Source organism: Amblyomma mixtum, chromosome 2 (assembly GCF_055824585.1).
Source record: "Amblyomma mixtum isolate Tamu chromosome 2, ASM5582458v1, whole genome shotgun sequence".
In the NCBI taxonomy this organism is placed as follows: Eukaryota; Metazoa; Arthropoda; class Arachnida; order Ixodida; family Ixodidae; genus Amblyomma; species Amblyomma mixtum.
The window spans coordinates 252,135,888-252,163,388 of NC_143013.1; the positions used below are offsets into that span (position 1 = coordinate 252,135,888).

A 27,501-nucleotide genomic window follows, 5' to 3' on the forward strand; every position below is an offset into this window, starting at 1 on the left:
TTTCTGGATAAGTCACCATGTCACGTGGTATATAGGCTCGCTCTGCAAAGGCGATAGAGCAACCACCTCATATGCAGGGGGGGGGGGGGGGGGGGGGAGGGGGGGCACTGATTTCGAACCCAGCCACCGCCGGGAATCCACCCTTTTATTTTCTCGCTACGTGAGGGTGCCCCGCGGTTGGGTTCCCGAAAATCCCAAGGGTGAAAAAGGGATGGAAAAGTGGCCGAGCTCTATCTAAAGCATCTAAGGTACGCGGAGGGTTTATCCAGTGAGCTGTAATAATGTTGTTTCTCTCTAATAACGGTTTTACAACAATGAGTACGCAATACGCGTCTCATGGCACGACTTGCAGACTGTTCTGGCCATTTGGTCCTAACCTGAAGTTAGGACACTATGGACATAAATAGGTGATTTCGGGTCTCACAGCACCAGTCCTGACTTTCGAGAGAGGCGATTGGCCATGTGCTGTTTAAGGAATATGAATTTTTACTCGCCAGATTTACCACCACGCTTTGAGTCCGTAGTGAGGAACCCCGGATGAATTTTGACCGTCGACAATGATTCAACGAGCATCGAAAGTGCAGTACAAGGCCATTTATGTTCTTCGCCTGCATCGAAGTTCGGCCGCCACTGCAAGCGACAGTAGCCGCGAGCTTGCGTCAGCAGCGCGATGTCTTAGTCAAAGAATCGACGTGATGGATAATCACGCAGTCTGTAACTACCAGCCGTACACGTTTAAACGCTTACCTGCGAGTCGTTAACGACCTGCTGAACGGGCAACGTTGCCAGGCAGTATTTTCGGCGGCAAATCGCTATCAGTGCGCCTGGTACATGCCCAGAAATTCTGGTCAAGCGCACTCTTTCAACAGGAAGTTTTTTTGTTTTTGTTTTTTTACATACCCTAAAGGCCCTTTACAGGCATTACATAGGGGGGTTGAGAAACCCATAGTCAATGTAGTAAGTACATAACAAAGTGAAATTTGAAACCTGAAAATGTGAAAAGCATAAACAAACGCACTCCAGTAAAGAGTGAACATAACTGGGTCAATGAAATGCTTGATAACACACACACACATAGACCACAATGCAGGAGACAAAATTCAATTGTAGCAACATTGTATTAGGAATAACTAAGCATGGAGTAAGCACTTCGGTTTGCAAACAAATGCGTCGTAATTTTTTTCGGAAACGATTTCTGCAGGCGGCTTATTCCAATGGTGAATGGCAAGGAACAATGGCGAATTGCGCATAAGTTTGGTGTGAGCGATCTTTGGTTGCACTTTAAAGCAGTGGTCTAATCGGGGGAAAATGCGATGTGCTGGTTTGATATGAGATTCTGTGAAGGGCGAAGGACTGTGATAAAGCCTGTGAAAGTGACTTATAAGGGTGACAAGTCTTCGCTTTTCAAGTGCGCTTAAATTTAGATATGATTTAATATCGGTGATGCTGGAGTAGCGAGCGTATTTCCTTGTGATAAACCCAGCTGCCTTAGTTGTTGTTTGTGAACGCCATTTATTCGCATATAACAAGATTCCACTGTAACAATCAATATATCCGCACATCCCTCCTCGAGACGCATGCATTTTTCGACTATTTATTGTGAAAAACGCACCCCACCAGTTTTCTATGACAGTATTAACCACTCGATGAGGGCGCAGGTCAAAGATTATAGACACTAGAGAGATTTAGCATACCGGGGACACAGTAGCGGAAACGTATACCGGTTTTACGTGCGGGATCCGCGCATGCGTAGTGGTAAGCGTGTGACCGACTAGGACCACTGTGCCTACGCAGTCAGCGTCCGGCAATCCGGCAAACCGGTATATGTCTAGTACGCAAGTACGTCTCCGCTACGCTAAAGGTCTTCTTCAAAAGCATGATTTTCGATGCATACGTAAAGTTAAGCCATTCCCATCAAAATGTAGATAACAGCATTTTACAATATTCCACAGCTGCCTCACAAATAAAAGTGATATCCAAGAAAGCTGCATATGATTTTTAAAGCGCGTGTTGATGTATTTCGACCGCGTACAGCTCGCGAGGATACCGTTGATTCTCCGCCGAGAAAAAAAATAAATTCCTGCAGTGTCAATGCACAGGACGCTGCATAATGGTTCCATGTGGCCTGTGACAAAAGGTCGTCACGTCAAGATAATTCTGCGCAGTCTGAAAACGATAGTTATACCAAGGATAAAAACAAAGCGCTGTCCGCGACTCGCACTTCTAATCACCGCTGACCACAGTATTCTTTTCTTGAAATTTAAACAGCACTACATTTTCAGACGAATACACAGATAGACATGACAGGACGGGCGCTGGTTCCAACTAACATAGTAACTAACTCCAACTCCGACAAACATAGTTGGAGTCAGCGCTAGTCCTGTCATGTCTATCTGTCCATTCGTCTGAAAATGTAGCGCTGTTCAAATTTCAAGAAAAGAAAATGCATCGCCAACTAGCCCCACAACGTGTTTTACTAATCCACAGTATTCTAATCTAGGAAAAGTATCAAGCTTCATACCAGCCCGTACGCCTCAGCAACAAAAGTGAGCTCGTTCCATTCTCTAAACTAAGTCAGATTGTGGCGCTCTTTGTCCTTCGATACCTTTGCGCCAATAAACACCACCGATCGTCATCATCCCCAGAACTTAGTGAATCCGTTTTGGGAGTGCCTTTTACGAGCGCTGTTGATGTTCAAGACACAAATGCACCATCCCTTTCAAACGCTTCTGTAGACCCCACAGGCTTTGATGACGGGCAGTGAATCGAAATCCTATAGTACCCCATTTGCCATGCATAAGCTCTTAAAAGAGGAAAATTCTCCTCACCTCTTTCCTTCTAGTTCCGTCAATAATAAAAAAGTGTGGCAGATCTGATCATTCTTAATTTCCTGCCTTGTGACAGTTTCATTTTTTTTTTTTTTTACCTGAAGCGTGCTTAAGCTATCGCGGATAATATATATTTGTACGATGCTCCGGTTGCATAAATGCGCGAACTCTCGTCTGTCTTGAAAGGATATGTGGTCGTTTACTGGCCGCGTGTATTCGGCAAAGCGTGACGCTTAAATCTGCGTTAATAAGGCATTTTTTTTTTCAAATGAAAGGAAAAGGTAAGAAAGGGCAGCTTACATCTACTTTTCATAAAGACATCGGCCCCTTTAGTGCCTTTACATCTACGGATAAGTGAATGTTTGCACCTTGGTGACTTTAGTCAAGCATTTTTTTAGTGCAGAGTTTGAGTGCGGTGTAGATCCTTTTTCTATCAGCTCTGTATACTGATGATAGTATTCTGTACATCACCTCTTTGGAGTTTACAGCTATGAGAAGCAGGCTGACTGAAAAATAGTTTGAGGTAAGTAACTCAGTAACGAAGGTAGTGGAAAGATAACTATGTGGCAGTTCGGAGGCGGCGCTGTTGCCATGGAAAGCGCTGCTGTTACTATAGGGTGACTAGCTACAGGCGTTACACTTCAATACCTATCTAGGTATAGACTTTTGCAAAGCGTAATTCATCTCCATTATGACACTTGACAACAGCGGTTTGAGGCAACAATTAAGTAATAACACTCATTCCAATTTTTGCCTGTGCCATTCGTTTGTTGCTTCTTACATTCAGCGCCAGATATAGCGAAACAGTGGTGTAGTTTTGATACGTCGAATTGTTAGTAAATCGGCCCTTCTCTGTCTTATGAAAGACAGTCGTTAGCATCTTAGTGACGCAGCGAATTTCACTCCGTTTTTCTCGCGGTATGGCATTAAAGAAAAATGCTCTCGCAACACGTGCAGATGTCCAGCAAACCACTTGGCGATACTATTAGACCGCTGTGTCGATAATTCTACACTAGACAACGAGAGGTCGGAAGCAAAGATTTGCTGTGAAATTAGTTTTTGCGCTGAAGTACTTATTTTGATTTACCTGGACATCCTCTTCTGGCTTCACAGGCGGCATATTTTAGCGCAAAAGACGGAACGTCAGAAAGACAGGACGAACACGGGCGCCCGTGTTCTTCTTGTCTTTCCGTCGTCCCGTCTTTTGCGCTAAAACCAACTAGCCCAACATTTAACCCTTTTGAAGTATCCTCTTCCGGGCCGCTTTTATATAAATGTCTTTATTGTAAATTCCATACAGTAAAAAACCATGTTTAAAGAGAGCTCACTACATTCTTTTTTGTGGTCCTATGATGGCCAGAGCAAGTTCACAAGTGAAAGATTGGTTTATGCGGTTCAACGTCCCAAAGCGACTAAGGCTATGAGAGACGCCGTAGTGGAGGGCTCCGGAAATTTCGACCACCCGGGGTTCTTTAACGTGCATTGACATCGCACAGTACACGGGCCTCTAGAATTTCTCCTCCAAAGAAATTCCAGCCGCCTCGGCCGGGATCGAACCCGCGTCTTTCGGGTCAGCAGCCGAGCACCATAACCACTGAGCCACCGCGGCGGCACAAGCGAAAGAGTTCTCAAACGATATTCACTCTGAGAAACAGAGCTGCACGGCAAGAATAATACTTCAGTCACCAGCGAAACATACAAATAAAAGAAACAAAAACAAGAGTGTTCTACATTTTAAAGATGATTCTCTGAAGTCAGATAAAGGCAGCGTTTTTGTTCCGTCTGTTCCTTGTAGGGAATCGGTTTCATCCCCAATTTAAACCTCACCATACATTCCAACAATTCACAAATCATTCTAATTTCCGTTTTTTTTTTCTTCGAAGCTGGGAAACACTTGCCACAAACTATTACGTCAAATACGTCGTTTCGTTCAAACAAACAATCAATTCGAACACTAAAACCCTAAGCCGAACAGCATACCAACTAGATTTCATTGATCTGCAGTTTTGATTGTTTTTATCTCTTGTTAGCTCTTTTTGTACTGATTTTGTATGCTTAAGGATCACTTCTGATGTTTTTCACTTTGTTGAGTTTGCGGACTCTTCAAACAACTCCTGCGCTGAACTCTAAAGTCCCCTCTTTACAAAACACATAATGTAAAATCATGGACTACCGAAAAAACTTTTCTTATTCTGACGCTGTCTAAGCGGTTGTACGTACTGGTTTGGTTTGGCTTATGGGGTTTAACGTCCCAAAGCGACTAATACCCCTGTCACACGGGCACTGTAAAGGTACTTTGAACTAAAGCTCCATTACGCTACCAAAGGAGCACTACTTCAAGGGAGTTCGCCCGTGCTACACGGTCGCGGAACGACCTTTGGAAAACGATTTTAGCGCCCCCATCGGTGAAAAACTGGATTAAAATTGCAGACTTCAGTGCACATGAGAATATAGCAGTGTAACATATTTTCATAAAAAAAACTTGTTTCATATCAATATTATGCTCAATCAACGCAATTTCAACTGCAATAATGACATAAATCTGCCAAGCACAGAGCACAACATCACAGCGCTGGCCACACTGAGCTCAACTGGCTCGGCTTGGTTCTTTGGCTTTTCCCTTTGCTTCTTTTCCTCTGTTTTCTTTGGCCTTGCGATCGTTGTGATTCTGTTCACGTTTTTCTCTGTGCCTGTGTTCGGCGATCTCCGTCAAGATGTATCACTAGCTGCTGTCCGCCACTGTCCGTACTTGCTGAAAACAACAAACAACATGGCCGACATGGCGTCGTAGTTACCGTGGCGCTTGTAAATCCGGGACGAGAGTACGGCGTGGTGAAACCGCGACAAAACAAATAACCTTCTATTTTAAAAGACCAATAATTTTACGAAGCAAATTTAAGAAAAGAATTTCGATCGTTTCTTATCCCCATTTATTTTTGCTGTTAACTTGCTGGGAGAGAGAGTACTCCCTTGCAGACTCAAAGGACAAACTCGAGCTGCCTTGATTTGAAGTTCCTTCAAACTAGGTGTCCTTAGGCGCGTCCGTGTGGCAGCGCGCGTTCTCCCTTGGAGTAATGGAGCTTTAGTTCAAAGTACCTTTACAGTGCCCGTGTGACAGGGGTATAAGGCTATGAGAGACGCCGTAGTGGAGGGCTCCGTAAATTTCGACCGCCTGGGGCGGTTGTACGTACTGAGTATCTGGCTTCCTCTAAACTGGCAGCTACGTGGAGGTTACATTTTAAAAAAACTGTCTTCATACTGAAATGGAATGCCTGGAACTGTAAATGGCACTGAAAATATAGTGAACTCCTGCGTACAGAGTGAAATTGTGATAGCTAGCGCGAGTAGTCATTGAGATCTGTATACTGTTTGCGTGCGCGTGTTTGTGAGTTGGATGTTTGAACGTAGCTTTAAAAAGCAATTCTGCCACCTATGCTTTCTTACTAAGTCTCCTCATTATTTCGTCCGTCAATATCGTATCTTCTACTGGCCTCAGATCAAATGTATGACAAACAAGCGACAGTTTCCACGGCCAAAAATTTTTTAAACATGTTTTTTTGGTACAATTTTAGTAAAAAGGATCACTACCATCCGCGCCGCCGTCACCAAACCAAAGACCATCTCTGTCGCTAGCGGTAAGTCGGCCTGAAACTATTTCTACGATTAGGACCAAGTTACTTAGTTACTTACTTAGACAAATGTGCTCAGGAGTGTTCTAATCTCTTAGGGTCCATGCCCATCTAGTTATGCTGAGCAAAAATTGAACAGAGTTCTTGCGTTGCTCTGTATGAGCCCGATTCGCAACGCGGCAGGCCGACTTTGGCCAACTCTGCCCATTCAATGCAGAGGATAAAGGCAACTTACTTCTCCTAGTGGGAAAAATACGCCTGTTGAACCCGTTCTCGTGTAATATAACGATTCCCTTTCGACTTTTTTTCTTTTGTTTTCTCGATCTTTGTGATCGGTACAAGCGACATTAAACTCCGCGTTCTCTCCTCCTTAGTGTCTCAAGCATGCCGGAAACAAGGTGCCACTTCCGGCAAAAAAAAAAAAGAAGAAAATAACTGAATGAAAAGAATTCAAAACGGAACCGTTATACAGCGCCGGTGCTCAGACCATTTCAAGGAGCTACCACAGCTGTCTATCTTTGCTACTTTCACTGAGCTTGTTCCGAAAGTTGCAATAAAAAGATGGCCTTGTTAAGGACGGCATCAGCGGGAAGCAACCAACATGCAGGTGTCGCCTGGATGGTTCCGAGAAACGCCTGTCAACTCAACGACGCTTGCCTCAAGTCGTTCCGGATTCAGCACGAGGCTAGGGTAGCCTCCTTTGTTACGTCTCAGTGCGGGACCACCGGAACAAGAGGACACAAGCGACTGTGGCGGATGTCAGGGGCCGTCGTCTTTGGTGGCTCTTCTGAGAATCGAGCATCGCGGCGGGCTGGCGGGGGACTTCCGCAACATTCCAGAACGTCCTCAGGGGACAAAGGCCCACTTCCGCCCTTTTTATGGTCTCGGATTCCGACCCTTCGTGAGTGATGTCTTCTGTCGGACAGGTGTTGACCGCCCGGGGAACCTTCGGCGCATCCGAGAACCTTGCATCCTGGAATCAACTTTACCTCGAAGGCATCCTTGTCTCCCCGGCTCAACGCGTGACGTGACCTGCGTGACGAGTGTCCACAGGTGCGGGGGCGGAGGTTTGTGCGCGCGAGTGAGAGTTTCCGGCCTCTCCTAGCCTGGAGTTGACGTCATCATCCTGGGGAAGCACGTTTTCGCTTCCTGCCCTGCTGCCTGAGGGGGTTAGCGTGAGGGGAGGTTTGTCAGCAGCCCTCCACTGTATCCTTCTTGGAAAAGATATGCGGGCCTGGCCCCCAAATCTGCGTGGACCTGAAGCCCCGCTGGTCACCACCTGCTTTCGAGATACAGCGTAAAGGGTTGTTGTCGAAAGGTTACAATGAGGCATTCCGTTGACGAGCACCTGTCTCGACCCGAGCCTCGCTTTCGCGCCCCTGGTCTATTGTGTCCTTTCAACAACTTCCCTCTCATAGAGATGGTGGCCTCCCCTCTCCCTTTTCGAACAAGAATGCGAGATTGCGCGCAGTTATTTTTGGACAATGTTTGGACATTAGCGCGCGAGCGGCGCGAACTTGATTACTTTTGTATTTTGTAAATAGTGTACAAAGCTCTCCCCTATCCTTTCTTGCTGTCGCTCCCGTCTATACTTCTCCTCACTATCCTCTCCCTTTCCCTTTCATTTCCGCCGGCTGCAGCTCGGGTGTTTAAGATATTAGATAGCAATTGCCGCGGCCGGCAACACTCTTTTGCTTCACTTTTTATTTATTTATTTATTTATCTTTTTTTAAATAAACCACTACCACCACCGTCTGCGAACAAGAGTTTTCAGTTGGAAAATTGTAGAGGGCGCTCGTTATTCTGCAAGTTGTCAATTATGTAAATAAATTCAAGTCTTCTTTCGCCACCTTCTAACTCCGCCGCTCAGCGGCATTCCTGTCCAAGGCCTGGAGGTGGGAACGGGCGTCGTGCTGACCGTGGATCCGTCGAGCCGCGACCCCGAACCTCGTCCTCAGCAGCCTAAATAGGGAAACTAAAAGTGCAGGCCGCCATGTGCGCACAGTTTGAAAAAAAAAGAAGAAAAAAAAACATAGTAGCTCTAACACGAGAAAATAGAGCCACCAAGAAGTACCGTGCCATCAAGACAGAAAAAGTATTCCGTGATGATCGTTTAGAAGTGAATGGCAGGGTAGCCTAACCTCGGGAATCCACATGAGAAAAACTGCCTTGACGTCATTGCAGTTTGCTCGCGAAAGCGCCCAATAGTGGCGGCATTTGTATTTCGCTTTTCGACCTTTTAACAGCTTATCAAAGTTTCGTTTTCAATGAAAGTGGTATCTCGGTCACTGGAACATGGTAATCAATCGGTATAGGCCAAGTTTAATTGTCCTTCAGTGTCTCTTTAAGTTCATCGGTCGTGCCTTAATTCGCGGTCGATGAACTTAAAGGGAAATAATGGGGTTCGGGCAGTGATAAACGGGCATATTTTACTTGAACTCAGAACGAAAACCACGCAAAGGACGATACACAGGCCCCCATTCTAACTAGCCCCCCATCGTACACTCCTTGAAGCATATTTTACGCCTCAGAGGCGCCCTGCGAAAGTTTTTTCAATTACTATTACAAGCTGAAAACCGAAGAAAACATCAAAACGGAGGTCACATGTGGCCGGCCCAACCAATTCGCGTGGTTGTGTGTGCGTGACGTCAAGCTTTACGTGGCGAGCACTACTGCTCTGGCGCGGAATACGGATTCGTTCGGTTTAATTGCACGTTTTGAGGCGAAGAAACGAAATAAAAATTATGGAGTCCTTTTTCGTGTGTCTAGTGAAGAGAGCAAAAAAAAAAAAAAATCAGGCATCCAATTTACAGCGTTCAATGCAAAATAGAGGAACGTCTTCAATGAAGCATCGAGAAAAGCGCACTGCTAACTGCAGCATTGAGGTATACACGTTTCACAGCCGACTTCGTACGCACCACACTAGCCGCGTTTTCTGATACCGATTGAAAATTTCTGGGAACAGCGCAGTGAACAAATAGGAAATGAACTGATGAGCGCTACGGTGAGGACAAAAACCGAACAGCATGCACTGAAAGGAAAAAAGGATGTTTTTTTTTAGAATTAACCAAGAAGAAGCGGACTTGAGGAATACATCTGGTACGCAGAAAATTTGAAGGGTGGTCTGTCAAAACAAAAGGTGGATAGAAAATGAAGAAATAAGTAGTCGAGGGCGCGCCAAAGAATCAGATGCGTTGACAAGGCTTGAAATTTTGTAGCTTTTTACTAACTACACCTTGAAGAGGGTAGTAAATAGCTGATAAAAAGTAGTAAAAAGAAGTCAGATTTAGTAACTGCTGCACTTACTACCTTCTCACTAACTTTTTTTTTTTTTTAAGTGTACGCAGGGTCGGCGAGCTATGCACTATAGAAAGGGGCAGCCCCGGAATGTCGAAAAAAGCCTTCGACCTGCACAAAACTGACCTCACATCGATTTGATGCCGTTAAAACTCAATCTGTATCCCTTTGTTTTGCGACTACAACACTAGCTAGCATTGCCTTTGCAATTAATGTGCCGAGTACCGCCATTCATGCGTCGGACGGCCAACAGGAACCCGGGAACCGGAGCTCCCTGCGACACTTGGGTACGATAGGTCAGTTACGATAGTCTCCGCAGTAATAAATGTTTCCCACTCACTGTAGTAATTGCGGTGCCGAACGAAAAGGAACAAAATGCTCAATCACTGGCTGCTTTAAAGGCGTCAGTTCTCAGTGCTCACGCCATTTGTTCTTCATAAAAAGGGAAAAAATTTAGGCCAAGAAGACCAAACCCAAACTTCATACTTTTTCTCTCTTTTTTTTTTGGCACAAACTCACTTTCACGATAAAGCGAAGTGAAACACCCCCGCTCTGTCTGGAGCAGGGCGCCGCCCCCGAATCTGGCGGCAGCTAAACAAAGACGCAATAAAATAACCACCGACGCTCCGGCCCGAGGCGATCCATTCCCGCAGTCAAAATCAGATACAGCTTCCCTCATTGAAGCACAAACAATCACAACTTTAGAAGAAAGTGGAGGCGCGTAGGGGGGGGGAGCTATCCTTTCCGTCACCGCTTTCTCGGTGACAGCCCCGAGAGCCGCTCTTTTCAATGTAACGGCGAGTTGGCGACGCCCGCAGCAGGCGCGCACGGAGGCAACATGCCAGCACGCCGGCAGGAAAGGTGACGCCCCGAAGCTATACCAGCTCTGAGCCGCACGGTGTGACGTTGCCGGGGCTGAGAAAAGGGTCGAAAGCGTATCGGCTCGTGGCGGCTGCTGCAGCGACGACAGCAACAGCCTTTCGAAGGCGCGGAGAAAAAAGAACTGGGAAAAAAAAAGACGGATCTTCGGCTCTGGAAGGCACGCAAAGGCACCGAAGTCTCTCGCCGTCGATATATAGCGCAAATGCGTCACACCGCGCATGGAGCGCGTTGCGGAGAAGGAATAATAATAAAGCGCAGCGGCGGGCCGAAACAGGGGCCGACGACGACGACAGACGGGCCACGACGGCAAAGTTCGCTACAGAAAGGCGAAAGAGTGCAGGAAGGTTTCTTTTGTTTTGCTTTTTTTCTTTTCCTCTGCGCACCGCGTCGCAGCAACGCCTGGCTTTTGTGTCCGGCGGGCCAATGCGTGCGTGCCGTCCCACTGCAGCCGCCGCTTTCTATCTGCCACTTAGTTATTCCCCCCCCCCTCCCCCTTTCGCCCCTGCTTGGGGAAGGGAATCGAAATCCGTGACGTCATCATTCGTTTGCGCGCGAAAAGAAAGGGGTTCGCGCGTTTCCGCGCAGAGGCAAAAGCGCACGTAGCGCGCACTGAGCGCCGACTATAGGCTGTCGCGCGCTTGCGCGCGCGCAGTTGTGAAAGGGAAAGAGAAAGGAAAAGAGAATCGTCGATTTGGGCGGGAGATTTCTAAAAATGAAAACACCTCCCTTCGCGCCACGTGGAGAGCAGCGGCGCGGGAGACGTGCGGTCTCTTCTGTTCTCGAGCTCGTCGCACTTCGTGTGAGAGATGAACGCGTTTCGCGCTGCAGTGATGCGTTTTCGTTAAACTAGCAACTCGACGCAGTCCGCATGCGTTGGGGCTTGTTGCGACTGCTCTGTGACAAAACTGGTCTTGTCAGACAGTTAAGTCAGGGAAGCGTTTACTAAGAGAGAGAGGCGGAACGCGCAGTCAACAGGTTTGCTGAAGTTCCCACTCCTATGTTCGCCACCGCAATCATAGGTTTGCAACAGGACGCATAGCTGGAAACAAAACAATTTCCCTTCGATTTTCAAGGCATATGTATAATACTACCGCTACTAATAAGGCACTTTCAGTGCTGGTAGTAATTAACAGCGGTGGTTTATCACTGCACCTGTCAGACTGCAGTGTCGGGAACCGACTATTCAAGATTCTACGCCGCTGACGTATTTTATTATCTCAAGTGAGCATTGTCACACCTCACGAGAAACACTGACAGAGGAAGCCGCGCATGAACAACAACATAATCGGCGTAGGCAATTTAAAATTCGTTTCTCGCTTCTTTACAAAATTATAAAAAGATCGCCTGACTGCGGGTTAAGAAAGAAGTCGAACAGTTCTACTAACACTGAAATGATCGAGTGTACAGAGGGCAAAACGCATGTCTAGAACACGCTCTGAGCGTGTTTCGGGCGTGACACGCGATAACTATCGATTAGATTTGGTTAAAAATGATCTGGATGTAAAGATGGGCTGTTAAACTCATAGAATTTTATCGTCATTTTTTGCCTTCTTGGTTGCAGCGGCTTTGGGAGTTCCGGAACGCAGAGTTTGTTTGTTCCAGGCATGTGTTTTGCCCTCTGTACATATCTTCATCTCTTCGCATCTCTTTACTCCCGATGGAACGCGTCAACGATGCTTACCAATGAAGTGGAACTAATCATCTAAGCTAGCTTCGCACAGATTTCGGCGAGATTTAAGTCCACCTCATCGACGCGTCGTGTTCACTCGAATGAGATTCGCGGAAAAATCTTTGCAACTGCATACACACACCGCGTCGACTTTACTCGAATTTCCGCTACTAAATTCACCATGGTCTTTGTTCGCGAGCAGCTCTTCGGTCGACGTTCTATAGCGACTCGATTCGCATTCGCCAAATAGACTACGCAAACAGGCTCGTTCAGTTCGTCCCCGTATCCCCTATCATAGCGGCGGGGCCAACTTCGCAACGATTTTCATCCGACGCCTAGGACGCGTCGCGTCGGCTCGGTCGCTCGATTCAGATTCGCTAAGAAGCGCATGTGTCGACTACGAGGTGCACGTCCGTTCTGCTGAAAGAGATATAGTTAGTTCTACTCACCAGGGGTGATCCAATCCTGCAGCCGGAGCAGTCGCACACGGGCGGGTGCACCGACAGAACGCCTTTGGCGAGCAGCAACTTCATCGACTTGCCGTGGTGGCGGATACTGCGCTTCCAGTCCTTGGCCGTTTCACGTCCGCTCACGTACTGGAACTCGTTCGGGGTCAGCCAAGTATCCCTGAAGAGAATGCAGGGCCCCTTGGAGCCCTGGCAGAGGCGCGACAGGTAGAGCAGTCCCTTGTTGCCTCCACATTCCACTTCGAGGATCACTTCACCGTCCCGGTACATCGTGGTCGCCTGCTGTCACTGTATCGCCGTACTCGCGTGTTCTCGCGATCACGTAACGCCGATTAGCTGCTGGCTACCTCCGGTTACAGGCACGACAAAACGTCGTTGCCCGCGATTTTCACTACCGAACGACGCACATCACCGGCTCCTCAGGTGGACCGACGCTAGAAATCTGAAGTGGTCGTATATTCAAAGGACGACCACACTCTTGTAAAGTTTCGGAACGAACGCAGTGTTTTCCTCTCGTCACGTGGTAGTCGCTGACGATGCCACCTGACTGTTGTCGACGCGTTCTCACTCGAATGGATCACTACACACGAAGCGAGCTGACATCGCTCACCGCCGAGTCTGGAGCCTTACGCGACACTTCTCGCGAGTTGCCTCCGCAGGCGTCGTACGAGTTTGAGGTCCGTCACACTCGCGTTCACGTCGAACGACAACACCGACGAACGTCGAGTGACACGGCTTGGAAATCGTCACGATGCGCACTCGTTCACCGCTCAGCACACAGACAACACAGTCTCTGTCTCCCGCAACAAAATCACGGCTATGCCACAGTTGAAACCACGTTCACAACGACGGAAAGGAGAGGGTGGCAGTGATTGGCGACGGCCTCGTCGCCTCTTCCACACAAAGCGAAACAGATATCACGACGCTGACACCAGCTCTCCAGTGACGCACGCACACGGACACGTTTCTCGGGAGTCGGGAAGAGTGAGATGAGCGCACGGGATCGCGAAGAAGCAGATAAGGGAAGGGTGGAGAAGAGGTGAATTCGGGCCGCGCGAGCTCGTCGCCGCACGTCCCTTCAGGCGACACGACGACGCATCTCTGTGGGGCGGCGGGACCACGGCGGCGTCGGCGTCGGCGGCGGTGGCTGGCCGTTCGAGGCACTCTCGCTCGAACCCAGGGGGAAGAAGAAGAGGTGGGGTGAAAAGCGCCGCCGAGCCACGCGGCGCCTGGTGCCAGCGCGTTGGTTGGGTCGGTCCGTTCGTGTATAGCACGCCGCGCTCTGGCAGCCCCGGCCTTGCTGCGTTCGTTCCTCGCCGCCGGCGGAGGGTCCGAGTTCCGAGGGCGCGCTCGGCGTCGCCTCCTCCTCCCGCTGCCTGCGCGGTGGAGAGGAGGCGAGACCCGAGCCGACGCGCAGCTCCACGGCGGAGGAGGAGGCGAGGAACCGACAGACTCCGAGGGCGAGGAGGTCACGCGCGCGGATTAGACCGCCGCCGCCGCCAGCGGAAGGGAGGGGAGAGCTGCGCGGCAGCAAAGGAAAAATAGAAAGGCGCGCGCGCGCGCGCTCTCGCACACGCACGCACGCACAGGCGGGCGCGCCGCCGCGTTTCGCTCGCTCGGCGCCCGCCGCCGTCGCACGCGCCAAAAAAACACAGGCGTAACAAAGCGCGCGCGCGCGGGCGCGCGCGCGCGAAAGAGCGGTCGTCGTCGGCGGCGGGGCGCCCGGGAAAAGAAAAGCGTGCGCGCTCGCTGGCTGGTCGTAGGAACCGGGGGTTGCGGCGGGGGGAGGAGAGGGATACACGAAGGGACGCGCTGTGCCTGGGCTGCGTTGAGGAAAAATAGGGGAAGAAAATATCTACGGACTCATGCAACGGTAGAGGCGGCGAACGTTGTGCGGGAGGAGGGGATACTGCTTCGTTGTTCGTCGCATTGCCTTTTTTTCCCTTTTTCTATCTTTTCTCGTCGCGATCCTGCGTGTGGTGCTCTAGTGCTGCTCCGCCGATGCTGGCCCGCAGCTCGTTTCATCATGCCGTTCTTTTTTTCATTCTTTCCTTTCTTCTCCTCCTTGCAGGGAAGTTTCGGGCGCGAGGAGGGGAAAGTGGGAAGCGAAAGGTCCCCGCGGCAGCTTTGCCTTCTTCGCGCGACTCGGGTTTTTCCTCTTTTTTTTTCTTTCTTCCCTCCACTCTCTACCGTCCTCTCGGCGGCGTTGGTGTCACCCTACCTTGCGCGCGCCGGCAATCTTTTCAAAGCTGCGGTACTTGGCTCCCGTCTTTTTTTCTTTCTTTCTTCTTTTCCTCGCCCCCAACGTCCCTCAGCCCTCCAGCCACTGTACAGCAGGCCCGCTGTCGCTGGTCGCCACCGTCGTGCTGCCGCCAGCCTCGTTTTCCCGCACCGCGCGCTTGTCGCGCGAGCCTTTCTCTTTCTTTACCTCTTCTTACTTTTTTTCACCTTTCTGGTATTCCCTTCCTTGGCGGCTCCTTTTTCATTCTTTTCTCGCCCGCATCGCCCCGCTTCCGAGGCAGGGCGCTCTTTTCTCGCAGGCGTTGGGGACGGCGTCGTAGGCCGAGTGACCCTCTCTGGTCTCCCTATTTCGCTTATCCCCCCGCCGCTCGAGACGGACGAGGAAAATAACCGGTGGAACGCCGAGCAGGCAGCGGTCCTAGGAAAAGGGACGCCAAGCTTCGGCCGAACGGGGACCTATCTTACATTCTTTTTCACTTTATACAATTTTTTTTTTCGCCCGCTCTGTCCTCTCGGCCGGAGTTTTATCTGTTTTCCAGCGCGTCCTCCCGACAGCCAGCGAGCCACCCAGCTTGAGGCGCCGGGATAGGAAACACACAGCGAAACACCTGTGTTCGTCCTGCCCACTAGCGCCCCCTCTTTACTTTCCGGCGATATTTTTTATAATTTCTTCTCTCCTGTCGTCTTTTCCAAAGTTCTATATACATTTCCAAAGGACCGAACCGAAAAAGAAAGAAAGATAAAAAGAAGCGAAAAGTCTTAGGATTGAAGGAGTATTGGGCGTCCAGTAATGTAGCCCGAGGCGGCTCCATGAGATGCTTCCGAGATCGAAAAAGTTTGAGAGGGTTTTCTTACACAAGTTTTGCTGCCAGCGTCGGCACACGCGGCCGCCTGTAGCGTGTTTTCTTTTTTATTTCCTGTTCAGTTTCCGCGCAGCTTTCTTTCTTTATCAAAGGGACTTTTGGAACACTCGCGAGCGCAGGGTTTGTGGCGTGAGCGCAAGAGATCCGCCGAGCTCGCTCGCCGCCGTGCGGTGATAAGGCATACAGTAGAAACGACACACGCCACGGCTAGACAGTGGAAACTCGAAGGACTTTTTGCCGTCCAGGGGGAAACGAAGCGGCTTCTCTCTCCCAATCTCTCTTCACACTCTCTTTTTTTCTTGTAGGCGGCAACAAATACTTTCAAAATTTTGTACCTTGCTTGCATGTGCAGGTTTTTCTCCAGTTTCTACCATTTTTTTACGCGGAAACAAACATTGATAAAAGTTTGTGCCTTGCCTGCATGTATGCCACTTCGCTGGGAGGTACGCTGGTCCTTGTTACACTCGCGGACTGTTTGTGAAGCGGTGCACTGGGACTACTACCGAGATTGAGGAAGCTTTTTGTGCTTTTCCGAGCCGGATACGAAACTGAGGTTGTGCAAACGGTGCGTTCCTGCCTTTCATATGCTGGGTAAACCAACTCTGAGCAATACCGCCTAGTTGTAACGAGTTACGAGTGGGAATTCAAGTGGTAGTGGCCGGCTTGGGCTTTATTTCGGTTACAACCTCGCAGAAAAACTTGCTGTTACTGTAACCATGTAAGGTCAGTGCTACAGTGATGACATAGAGAGTTTTAGTACAGCGTTAGCGTGACAGCGGACCTAAGGGAAATTACGTTAGCGCGCCGCAAGCAACTTATCCTCAAAGACTATCCTTCTAAATGGTCGCCGCTGCAGCTAACTTGCCAAAATATAATATTTCAGAGCCCTTTAAGCCAATTATTACAACACCGCTTATTTTCGCCGGCAAAATGACCCAGAAATTGAAATAAAGTGAAATAAAAACGTACAACAGTGGCGCCATCTAGTCAAGGCAATGTTAACTACAAACCGTTCGAGCAAGAATATTTTCCATGACAAGGCGTCTAATGTTCAAAAAACATTTGTAAAGTTAATATAAATGAATGTGACACATCATTTAAGTGCATAAAACCCCGCAAAAAAGCTCGAAATCTATTTTTGTTTCGTTTCGGACTTTTGTTTTCGTTCCGCGCAGTTGCAGATGGTAGAAGAACTTTTTGTTGGGCTAGATGGTGCATGTTGAAAGAAAAGAACTGTAGCGGAACCAAGACGTACACAAGAGAGGATCACACAGGAATAGCGCTAAACTTCATCTAACTTTATTCACTAACAGCGCAGCAAATATAAGGCAAAACCAGGACACGTGCAGAGAGATACGGTTCCCACACAACACTATCTACATAACCATTCAGGATATGCCATTTCCGATTTGAAGAGGCTGACCGACGTATCAGACGACGCATAAGACATGCAAAGAAGTTCACAAATTGCTGCATCGGGGTGGTTTACGAAATACCGTTGTCATGCGGGAAGGCCTATGTGGGCCAGACAGGGCGGTGCATCAATGAAAGGGCAGGTGAGCACGCCCGGTCATTAAAAGACGTAAGTGGTGCACACCTTTCTCAGCACTGCGCTGAGTGTTATAAATGCCCTCGAGTGGCAGAACATTTGCCACAGGCCAGATGCAAGTACTGCAAAAAGTGTAAACCACGGTTTCACGAGATAAAGATTTTAGGTAAAAGCAAAGATACAAGAGCAAGGGAACTATTGGAATCATTTCATATAAAAAAGAGAGGTGTATTTTGTGTTAGCGATACGTCGGTCAGCCTCTTCAAATCGGAAATGGCATATCTTGAACGGTTATTTAGATAGTGTTGTGTGGGAACTGGTATCTCTCTGCACGTGTCCTGGTTTTTTCTTATATTTGCTGCGCTGTTAGTGAATAAAGTTAGATGAAGTTTAGCGCTAGTCCTGTGTGGTCCTCTCTTGTGTACTTACGTCTTGGTTGCGCTACAGTTCTTTTCTTGCAGACGGTAGCAGTGCAGCTTGAGGTCCCATTAGGCTTGAGCGCTCCAGAATCGAGAGCGTATCTCAAAAACTGGGCTGAATTGCAGCTTAAACTTTGTCGTCGAAGCAAGGTAAGTCATAACGAAAAGCAAAAACACCATTATCTGCCGGTAAACATACCGATCGGAATCGCAAGGACTGCTGAATCGGCTGAGGCGGGCGGCGCTCGCTTGGAAGGACGCCGCCATGTTTCCACGCTAAGGGTTTGGTTTGGTTTGGTTTATGGGGTTTAACGTCCCAAAGCGACTAAGGCTATGAGAGACGCAGTAGTGGAGGGCTCCGGAAATTTCGACCACCTGGGGTTCTTTAACGTGCACTGACATCGCATTGTACACGGGCCTCTAGAATTTCTCCTCCAAAGAAATTCAACCGCCGCGGCCGGGATCGAACCCGCGTCTTTCAGGTCAACAGCCGAGCACCATAACCACTGAGCCACCGCGGCGGCCTCCACGCTAAGGGCGCAAAAGCCCCAAGTACCAAAACGCTAAATTCTGAAAATTGCGTGCGTACGCTAACGCTATTTCCCCGTTAGCGTTTCGTGCATGCGCACTCTGCGCCCGCTATTCCGCTATGCGCGCAATTACGCAAAGCCCGCAATACTAAAACTCTCTAATATCATACTGATGATCTTCCACATTCCTCCATCGCCAGACTATATTTTTTTTATATGAGGCATCTTCGCTCGTCAATCTAAACCGGGATCAATCAATAATCACACAACAATAAAATTTAGTACTGCAAGAAGTGACTAGTAGGTTAAACCTATAGGCTGCGTGCGTGAGCACTACAAAATGCATATTCGGTGCATGTTTAGTATACATATGTAATATAATTAAACATCGCCCCACACGAATAAAGTTTCTTGCCTAATTTTTCATTTCTCTTTCTTTGTTGAGGAAAAAGAACTTCATCATCATCATCGTCAGCCTGACTACTCCCATTGCAGGGCAAAGGCCTCTCCCACGTCTCTCCAATTAACCCTGTCCTTCGCAGTTGCGGCCACCGTATCCCAGCAAACTTCTTAATCTCATCCGCCCACCTAACTTCCTGCCGCCCCCTGCTACGTTTGCCTTCTCTTGGAATTAGGCACAATCATTCACATATCCTACATGCACAAAGTGACATAATTGCCGTCGCTTAGCTACGAAAGGCATTCGCTGCTTGCGCACGAATAAAAAACAAGTTTCAAACAAGGCGCTCACAGTTTGTCGGGCGACACTTGTTTGTTCAGCCCATCAACGACGAAGCGCACAACGTGAGGTGCAGAAACAAATTTTGTACGCCAGCGCTGTCGTTTATAACTTTATCATCTATTCTCTCTCTCTCTCTCTCACTTTCTCTTTCTCTTTCTCTCTCTCGCTTCCTCTCGTTATCCGGCGCACCTCAGTCAGTGATGCACCACTCTCGCTTGCGCATCGCTAAAGAAGAAAAAAACTCCAGGATCGTCGTTATCCCTTCTTCGCCTCTTCCAAAACGTCACGAGCGTGGATGCAAACGACTATACGCAAGCATATCATGAAAATAACTCCGGCAAAAACAAGAAAAAAAGTTGGAAGAAAGACGAGAATGTTGGCAACACAAACTTTCTCCCGTGTTCCTTTCTTCTAAACGCGTCGAGACTTTCTTTTTGCGTCGTTTCTCACGCGGGCTCGGCGGCTAAACTATCACCCGACGCAACCAGACTAAAACAGCGCTCAAAGGGACTGGGATGGTTGGTTGAGGGGAGGAGGTGTAGAGGGGGGTTTGGGTGGCCAAGTTTCCTGGTAGCAAAAAAAAAAAAAAAGAACGACGGGCAAACAGAATGCGGAACGTAGCAGAAATGTTGATTCCACGCCGTAACAGTACCAAGGACAAAGCGAAAAAAGTTAGAGAGGGAAGAAAACGACAAGTGACGAAAAGAAAGATGACGAGAAAGAAAGAGACAGAGAATGAGAGAGAGAGAGAGAGAGAGCAGCAACTCACCGAGACGAAAACGAAAATAACGTCGCAGCGGGAAAGGAAAAAATAATAAAAATAAAGTAACGAAGGGGTTCCGCTCTGATTGCGACAGCGTCGGTGGTTCCAGAGCCACCGCCGTTGCCTGCTCCTCCGCCGCTGTTGCCTTTGCTGCGGCTCCTCCGGCTCGGCAACGACGACAACGACGGCGACGACGCTAAGCAAAAAGAAGAAAAAAAGAAAGTGAGAGGGAAGCAAATAAGTTAAAAAAGAAAACTAACGAGGAGCGACAAGATGAGGACCGCTTTTTTCTTGCTCTGCAGCCCAGCACCGTTAGTTCTATGCTCGCTTCGAAGAGAGGCAGCACGCAAGCCGAGGCTAACGCGAGCGACCGGCGAGCGGTTGCTTTTCAAACGCCGACGCCGCCGACGCTGCTGCCTTGGGAGGAACCAGAGAAAAAGGAGGGGGGAGTGGATGTAATGGGGGAAGAGGGTGACGAGCGTGAGCGAAACGCAGCTTTGCGCCGCGCCGGCTTCCACAGAGTGGTCTCCGCGCTTTTCATTAAAGGCGGCCGCCGCCGCCGTCTCCTAGGGCTCGAACGCTCTGGCCCTCGGCAACGGCGACACGAACGAAGAAGAAAAACGGGTTCACAAGATAAAAAACAAGGGGAAAAGAAAGAACGAGCAAAGCAGAAAGTTAACGTAAATGAGGAGAGAGTAAAACGCTCGTCGTCGCGGCGTCCGCGTCTTCCCACGTCATAGTTTAGTATAAGAGCACGCGCATCCCCTGCCCCGCCGCTTCTCCCTATTCTGTTCCCTCCTTCCCCTATTTCCCGACGGCTAAGAGGCGAAAACGGCTTGCATCTCTCTTCATTACTTGCTTCGTTATTACTTTTCTAGTTTCGCATCTTAGTCGGCCGCCGTGCGATGGGATTTCTTCTTCTTTGGCTGTTGTTGTCTTCGTTGACAACGTTCCTCGCAGCTGCGTACGGTAATGCGTTTCGGCGTGCGCGCAATTTGGGCTCGGCGCGGCGAGATGCAAACGAGTGAAGGAAAGAATGAATGAGTGAGCGGTGCGTAAGTGAGGTAGCTTGCGCAATCATTATAGCTCTATGAGAGTGATGCCTCAGCTTGGCTTTCAATCGCGGGTATTCATCGCGTTGAAAAGCACGGGAATAGATGCATATAAGGCTTGGTCTGTAGTTGTTGCATACGTCTCAAGCATCCCCTGCCCACCCTCATGTGAGGGTGGGCAGCGAGAACTCCCCGAAGCGAGAACTTTTAGATAGGAAGACCATGCTGAACCCAATTTTTTTTTCGACGAGAAGCCCAAGAAACGCATTGTTCAAATGGCACCACTCTCCCCAACCGCCCCCTACAAAACTGGCACATAAATCCGCCCCTGATATTAGGGCCTGTGATTTCCTTAATCCGTCGTCTAATCTGTTCTACTAATCTGTGTTGTTTCTGCCTTTTACAGTCCGCAGTGTACAGTGCTGGAATGCACGTGAAAATTGACACCCACTGCGGTCTCATTAGAAGGCCTTTGCCTCGAGTCCCGGTAACCCTCGCACAGTTCAAGGCGCAGGAAGTGGGATGTACCTACGGTTGCCTAAAAAACTAAACGCTTGTGGACGACGTGCTTTTTTCTAGGTCCTGTCGAGTTAAGCAATAAACTCAACAAATCTTGCAAAAGAAGAACCACTAAAAAGTAAAAGTCTAAAGAGGCAAAAGGAACACGTTGGCAACGTGTCGACAATTAACGTGTCGGCACCTGTGTCCCAAGAAGCCAATAGCCATTTCAGTGGCAGAATGCACTTGAATATTTCACTACTGTCACTTGCTGTGCCGCCTCAGGACAGCGTGTACAACAAAGTGAAGCAACATGAGAAGAGTGCCGCTAGACATTATGGTCAAGGTGTGGTCACTCACTCTCACTCACTCAATTAGTCTGACACACTCACGCTCTCACAATCACTCACTCTCACAATCACTCACTCTCACATTCACTCATTCACCCACTCTCTCACACTCTCACTCACTCACGCTCACTCACTCTCTCAAACACTCACGCTCACTCACACTCACTCTCTCAGACACTCACTCACTCTCTCACGCTCACTCACTCACTCTCACACTCACTCCCCCACTTTCTCACTCACTCGCACTCACTTGCATTCACTCACTCACACACACTCTCACTCACTCTCTCAGACACTCACACTCACTCATTATCTCAGACACTCACTCCCTCTCTCACGTTCACTCACTCACACGCTCAACTCACTCCCTCACTTTCTCACTCAATCGCACTCATTCGCTCATTCACTCACTCTCCCACTCACTCGCCCTCCCACCCACTCACTCACTCACTTCGGGGACTCAATCACCCGGACATTACGTGTCGTACGCGTTGAAGTGATTGGAAAAGGTAAGCAATGATCAATAACACGGACGACGATAATGGTGGTGAGCACTTAATTTCTATAGGCCGATCAACAACTCGCTTTTGTAGTTTCTGGTCATTTCATGCTCAGCTGTATTACCAACTACGGAGCAGGCTGTAATTTTTTTTCTTCCAGATACAGTCATCTTTAAATATAAAATGGGTACAAACGCAGCATCATTCATGTGTTTCGCTTTCACATATATTAGAACGGTATTCAGAGGACTGCTTCGAAGTAGGCGTGTCATTTAAGATGAGTTAGCTTTTTTTTTTTTTCATACCCTCAGGATTCGGTCAAGTTCAATTTTCCTAATTCGATTTTTCACCCATTCTAGACCTATGTGTGTTAATTTTGACCTCTTTTATAGCAATGTTTAACTCGTTTGTACTTTTATTTTTCTTCTCTCCGATGTTTAATGCAGAGGTCGTGTTGTTTTGTTAGCCTAAATCTGACATCGCTACGCTGATCTGAAAGCCCGGCTACAAGAAGTGATTGCTTAGGCGGGCAAAGTGTGTAATAAGGAAAAAGGTTGCGCAGTAAAGTATCATTGTTATTAAATATTATTAAGCGCGATGCCATGTACTGAATGTCTTTTAGGCACACTTCAACCTGCAGTGTCATCTTCGTAAGACTTAAGTAAATTGTAAAATGGGATATTTAACGTCCTGAAGCGACACGTGGACTACGAGGATCGCCGTAGTGGAGGGCTTCAGATTAATTTAGACCACTTGTATTTATTCAACGTGCGCTGACATCGCATAACACACGGGTGGCTTTTGCGTTTCGCCGCCATTGAGAGACGGCCGCCGAGGCCACACAATGGTAAATGCTTCTGAACACGACGCGTACAAAACGCTCGTGGGACTGGGTTCACTTAGAGAAAGCGACAAAAACTTTTCCGACTAAACATTCTCGAGAGTTTGTTTTACAGACAGGATGAAGAATGCTATCATATCCGCTGCAGAAAGCAGTGGAAGAGGCTGGTGGATGAGTAACAAGTAAGGAAAAAAAAAAGAATGGAGAAATGTTGGATAGGTGCTGCACTTTACCGTCATTTCAAAGAAAAGAAAACAAATGCATGACATTTATTATCAGAGAACATTTAATTTTTGCAAGGAGGATCACTTTCGGAAGAGAAAAACATCACAAAATGGTTACCACTATTTAATGCGAGGTCAGCGACTTCAGCTTGCGGAAGTGAATATTCCTTATTCATTATTATTTTTGTTCCCTCTGTTATTTTCCGGATTTCTTCTGAGCACTGACAGATTCTCCAGACAGCGGTGTTGAGATCGAAGACCGCTGGCCTGAGAAAATTCTAAGCGGCCGCTCCCGTGATTTCATGGAGCATGAATCAACCAAGACGCGGCGGCATGGTGCCAAATGCCGGCAGCGACGGCGGAAACGTGTCTAGTTTATTCACTGAGACAAAGGTGAGCTTTCTCATTCGCCGACGAGCTAAGGCGGCCGAGTTGATAAATAACACGCCATGGCGCCGACGTGTTCGCGCCTGTGAAAACCAAAGCGTATAATACTTATTCCCCTCGGCTTGAACACCGCATTCGCATTTCTTTCCCACAGAGCTCTCCGGCAAGAAGACAAGGGCGTCGTTGGCAGTGCGCGTTTTTTTTTTTTATTTGTTCCATGACCGGACCTTCATCCGGGCCTATCATCACTGCTGCAGGTTCGGCATTGCTGCTGGGAAAGCGGGCAGTGTGTCGGTGCCACTTCTTGTGGGCGGTTCCCGAAGGTGCATGTGACCAAAGTGACTAGACATTATTGAACGAACAAAATTCCCCAGCTAGGAACCTGGGGACAGGGGACACCTTAAGACGAGCCGGAGTGCTTATTTTTCACACCTTTCTAACTCATGTAAATACATCACTGCGACGTTTTCTCTGGTCCTCAGCGGATCTATGGCGACAAGCTCCCGTTGTCGGAGTGCCTCCAGCCAAAAATCTCACTCGACATCGTTACCCTTGGGTCCGCAACCGCAGTAGACTCAACGCAACATCTTCCAACTCTCAAACAGAGCTTTGGAGCCGTCCCTTCTCTTGTAATTAAGACTTTAATCATACATTCATTTGTCGTCTTGTCTGGCAGAATGCGCGTGATGTCACTGTGCTCTCATTTGTGATAACAATTTCTTCGGACAACTCAGTGTTGCGCTTCGCAATGACGACAGTTTGATGACACTGCATGCTGATCAGTCAGCTTAGCGATTACGCCATCGCTAATGCCGAAGCCGCAGAAATGTTAAACGTGCCCTTAACAGCTGTCACTGTGAAATAAAAAGTTTATCTTAGTGACCATCCCCCTGTTTAAACTGTAATGCTTATTTATTCGATCCGTTCATAAAAAAAAAAAAAACTGGGACTGTGGTCATTCAGGAAAAAAAAAATTTGGGGGACACTTAAGCTCCGCCTTAAGGGTATGACGCGATAGATTTAATAGGTCAATTTGTTAATGCCCATATATGCGTAACTGAACATTCTCTACTTTAGATGCATAGATCCCTGACAGTCGTTATACCCCACCTGGCGCAGTGGTGCAGCAGTTAAGAAATGCGCCACCGCCCTGCGAGGACAGGTGCTGCCACCGGTGGGGTTTGTGTGACCCAGGATGCTCTTCCCGAGCAACCTCTCGCGACAATCATTAAATTAACTGCCACCAGCCATGGCGGGCAGTTTTCTCACAATCTGGTAGGCGGGTTGTGATGGAGTCACAAAGTCACGTGACCCAGGTGACCCACCTGCCCCAAAGTTCTTCTCCGGGGATTTTTCGTGGATTATTCACCCACGGCTAACGACGTCAGCATTTCTGCGACATGGGGCTTTTAAAGCTATCGCGTTAAAAAAAGAAAGCAAAGTAAGAAATGAAAGCTAGCAAAAGTAAAAGAACAAAACAACTGAAAGCAATTAGTATCAAGAAAAACAAACCATTCCACACTCTTGACAGGAAAATATCATAGCAAACTAACAAAAGACTATCTTGCCACCAGAAGGTTCGCGACAAGAGCAAGCGTTCACTAAAACAACGGCGAAAAGGTGGAGTCAAACGGGCCATCATTCAGATAACACCATGAAGTGATCCACCGGCAAGGTAATGAATAAAACATCTACAATCACTAACTTCGTAATGGACTGCACACACGTTTAGCTGTGGCCCATAAATATCCGGAAAAGAAAAAAGACAGCAATCTTCTCGTCCTTCCCCTCCAAGCAGGCAGCCGCATTTGCACATAAGCCCGGAAAAAAGCTAACTTTACAGTGACAGGGACAAGGAGGAAAATTTAATTTGTGCATTCGGGGGACGGAAGGAAAAACAGCAAGAGAAGTGTAGAAAGAAAAGTGTGCGCAAAAAGATAGGAAAATGCAAAGAAGGAAAGGGGAGCTTAAAAAAAAAACTAAAAGCCACAAACGGTTTCACTCGTGCAAGACTCCCAAGTTCCTCGTTTAACCCAGGTATAGATGTCAAGATGTCATGCATGCCGAAAAACGAGGCCGTTGCGGCGCATAAATTAAAATGAATCCGACGCGATGGCTCACAGCAAGTGCTAGAAATTACAGCGTACCTTTCGCTTGCAGTTCGAAAAAGTCACTGAAATTTATGAAGATGTATTCGCGATAATTGCTGCTGATAATACCAATGTTTAAAAACATGTTACATGTTCCAGAGCGCTAATATTTCATTTTAAATACGGCGCTGTGCACCTCTTGCTGTAATATGCGATGTATTTAAGTCCGCTTTGGCGCTGTCAGTTTTAGCTTCTGTGGCTGAGCGTTAAATTAAAAGTAAAAAAATAATAATTGGCGGTCTTTTAGACCATAGTTGACAGGCACTTCGTCACTTAATCTTTATAACCCAAATACTTATCCGATGAGAATGATTGCTCTCCTATTAGCTCAAATAGTAATAGAAGTTCCTTCACCACCTACAAAATATATGTCGTATTCATGATCTGTGTCGAATATGGCGTGTAAGCCGCCGTGGTGGCTCAGTGGTTACGGTGCCCGGCTGCTGTCCCTACAGACGTGGGTTCGACCCCGGCCATTGCGGTCGTAATTAAATGGAGGCGAAATGCTAGAGGCCCGTCTACTGCGCGATGTCAACGCAGTGTAAAGAACCCCAGGTGGTAAAATTTATCCTGAGCCCTCCACTATGACGTTCCACACATCCTGAATCGCTTTGGGACATTAAAATTCATATAATCAATCTAATACAGTGTGTACCACGTGCAGACAGAAGTGTTTTGCCTAGAAAATTGTTCCTCAAAGAATTCTCTCGAAATGTAAAAAAAAAAAAATGCTGCGTGGTCGCTGAAAATCTGAATTTTTGTTTTGCAATAACTTTGTTTTGCAGTAACACCGACCGCCCAGTATAGCCCCGCTTCCGCTAAAAAGGCGCTAGGAAAGGACAAAAGAGTTCAGCACAGGCCAAATAATCCTCAATTATTCTTACCTTTATCCGGACTGACAGGCTTTTATATTTTATTTTTATTCTTGACCATCGCTTCATTCTGGTTTGGTTTGGTTTATGGGGTTTAACGTCCCAAAGCGACTGAGGCTATGAGAGACGCCGTAGTGAAGGGCTCCGGAAATTTCGACCACCTGGGGTTCTTTAACGTGCACTGACATCGCACAGTACACGGGCCTCTAGAATTTTCCCTTCATCAAAATGCGACCGCCGCGGCCGGGGTTGAACCCGCGTCTTTTGGGTCAGCAGTCGAGCACCATAACCACTGAGCCACCGTGGCGGCCATCGCTTCATTCTGTCAAGATTATGGAAGCAGAAAAATAAAAATAAATAAATAAGCGCTACACTAAGAAAGTGGACGACACAAGAGGAGAGAGGTAAAAATATTTTCCTCACTGCGTCTCCGCACGTAGGGAGATCTGTAATTTGTGGTGAAGGGGTGTTCATCATGGGGGGTACAGCGCGAAGAAGACGAAGGACGAAGCAAGAAGGCTACACAACAAGCGCACGAAGGAGGAAAAAAAATTGGCAGTGGCTTAGCTCAGCTATGCCAGGATATACGTAGCGAGAAGTACGGTGCATCCCTGGTTAAGGATTGTTCGTCAAGTTCGCTTCAAACGCCCGCGTGGCACTGGAACTTTCACTCAATCTGATCACGTTGTCAGTCACGCGCCGACCCTTCACGTCCTCTTCTTCGGTCGTATTCATCTCGCCCCGATCT

General features: G+C 48.0%; 1 protein-coding gene across 2 annotated transcripts in view; it reads right to left on the minus strand.

Moving 5' to 3' along the window:
- The window catches only part of LOC149363523 (uncharacterized), a 481,039-nt gene extending 466,971 nt beyond the window's left edge, over nt 1-14,068 (minus strand). For both annotated transcript variants that reach the window (XM_089573521.1, XM_089573520.1), the window contains exon 1: nt 12,755-14,068. In XM_089573521.1, coding sequence (XP_089429647.1) covers nt 12,755-13,042 — 288 coding nt within the window. In that variant the 5' untranslated portion in view covers nt 13,043-14,068. The remainder of the gene's footprint in view (nt 1-12,754) is intronic.
- Nucleotides 14,069-27,501: the final 13,433 nt, after the last annotated feature.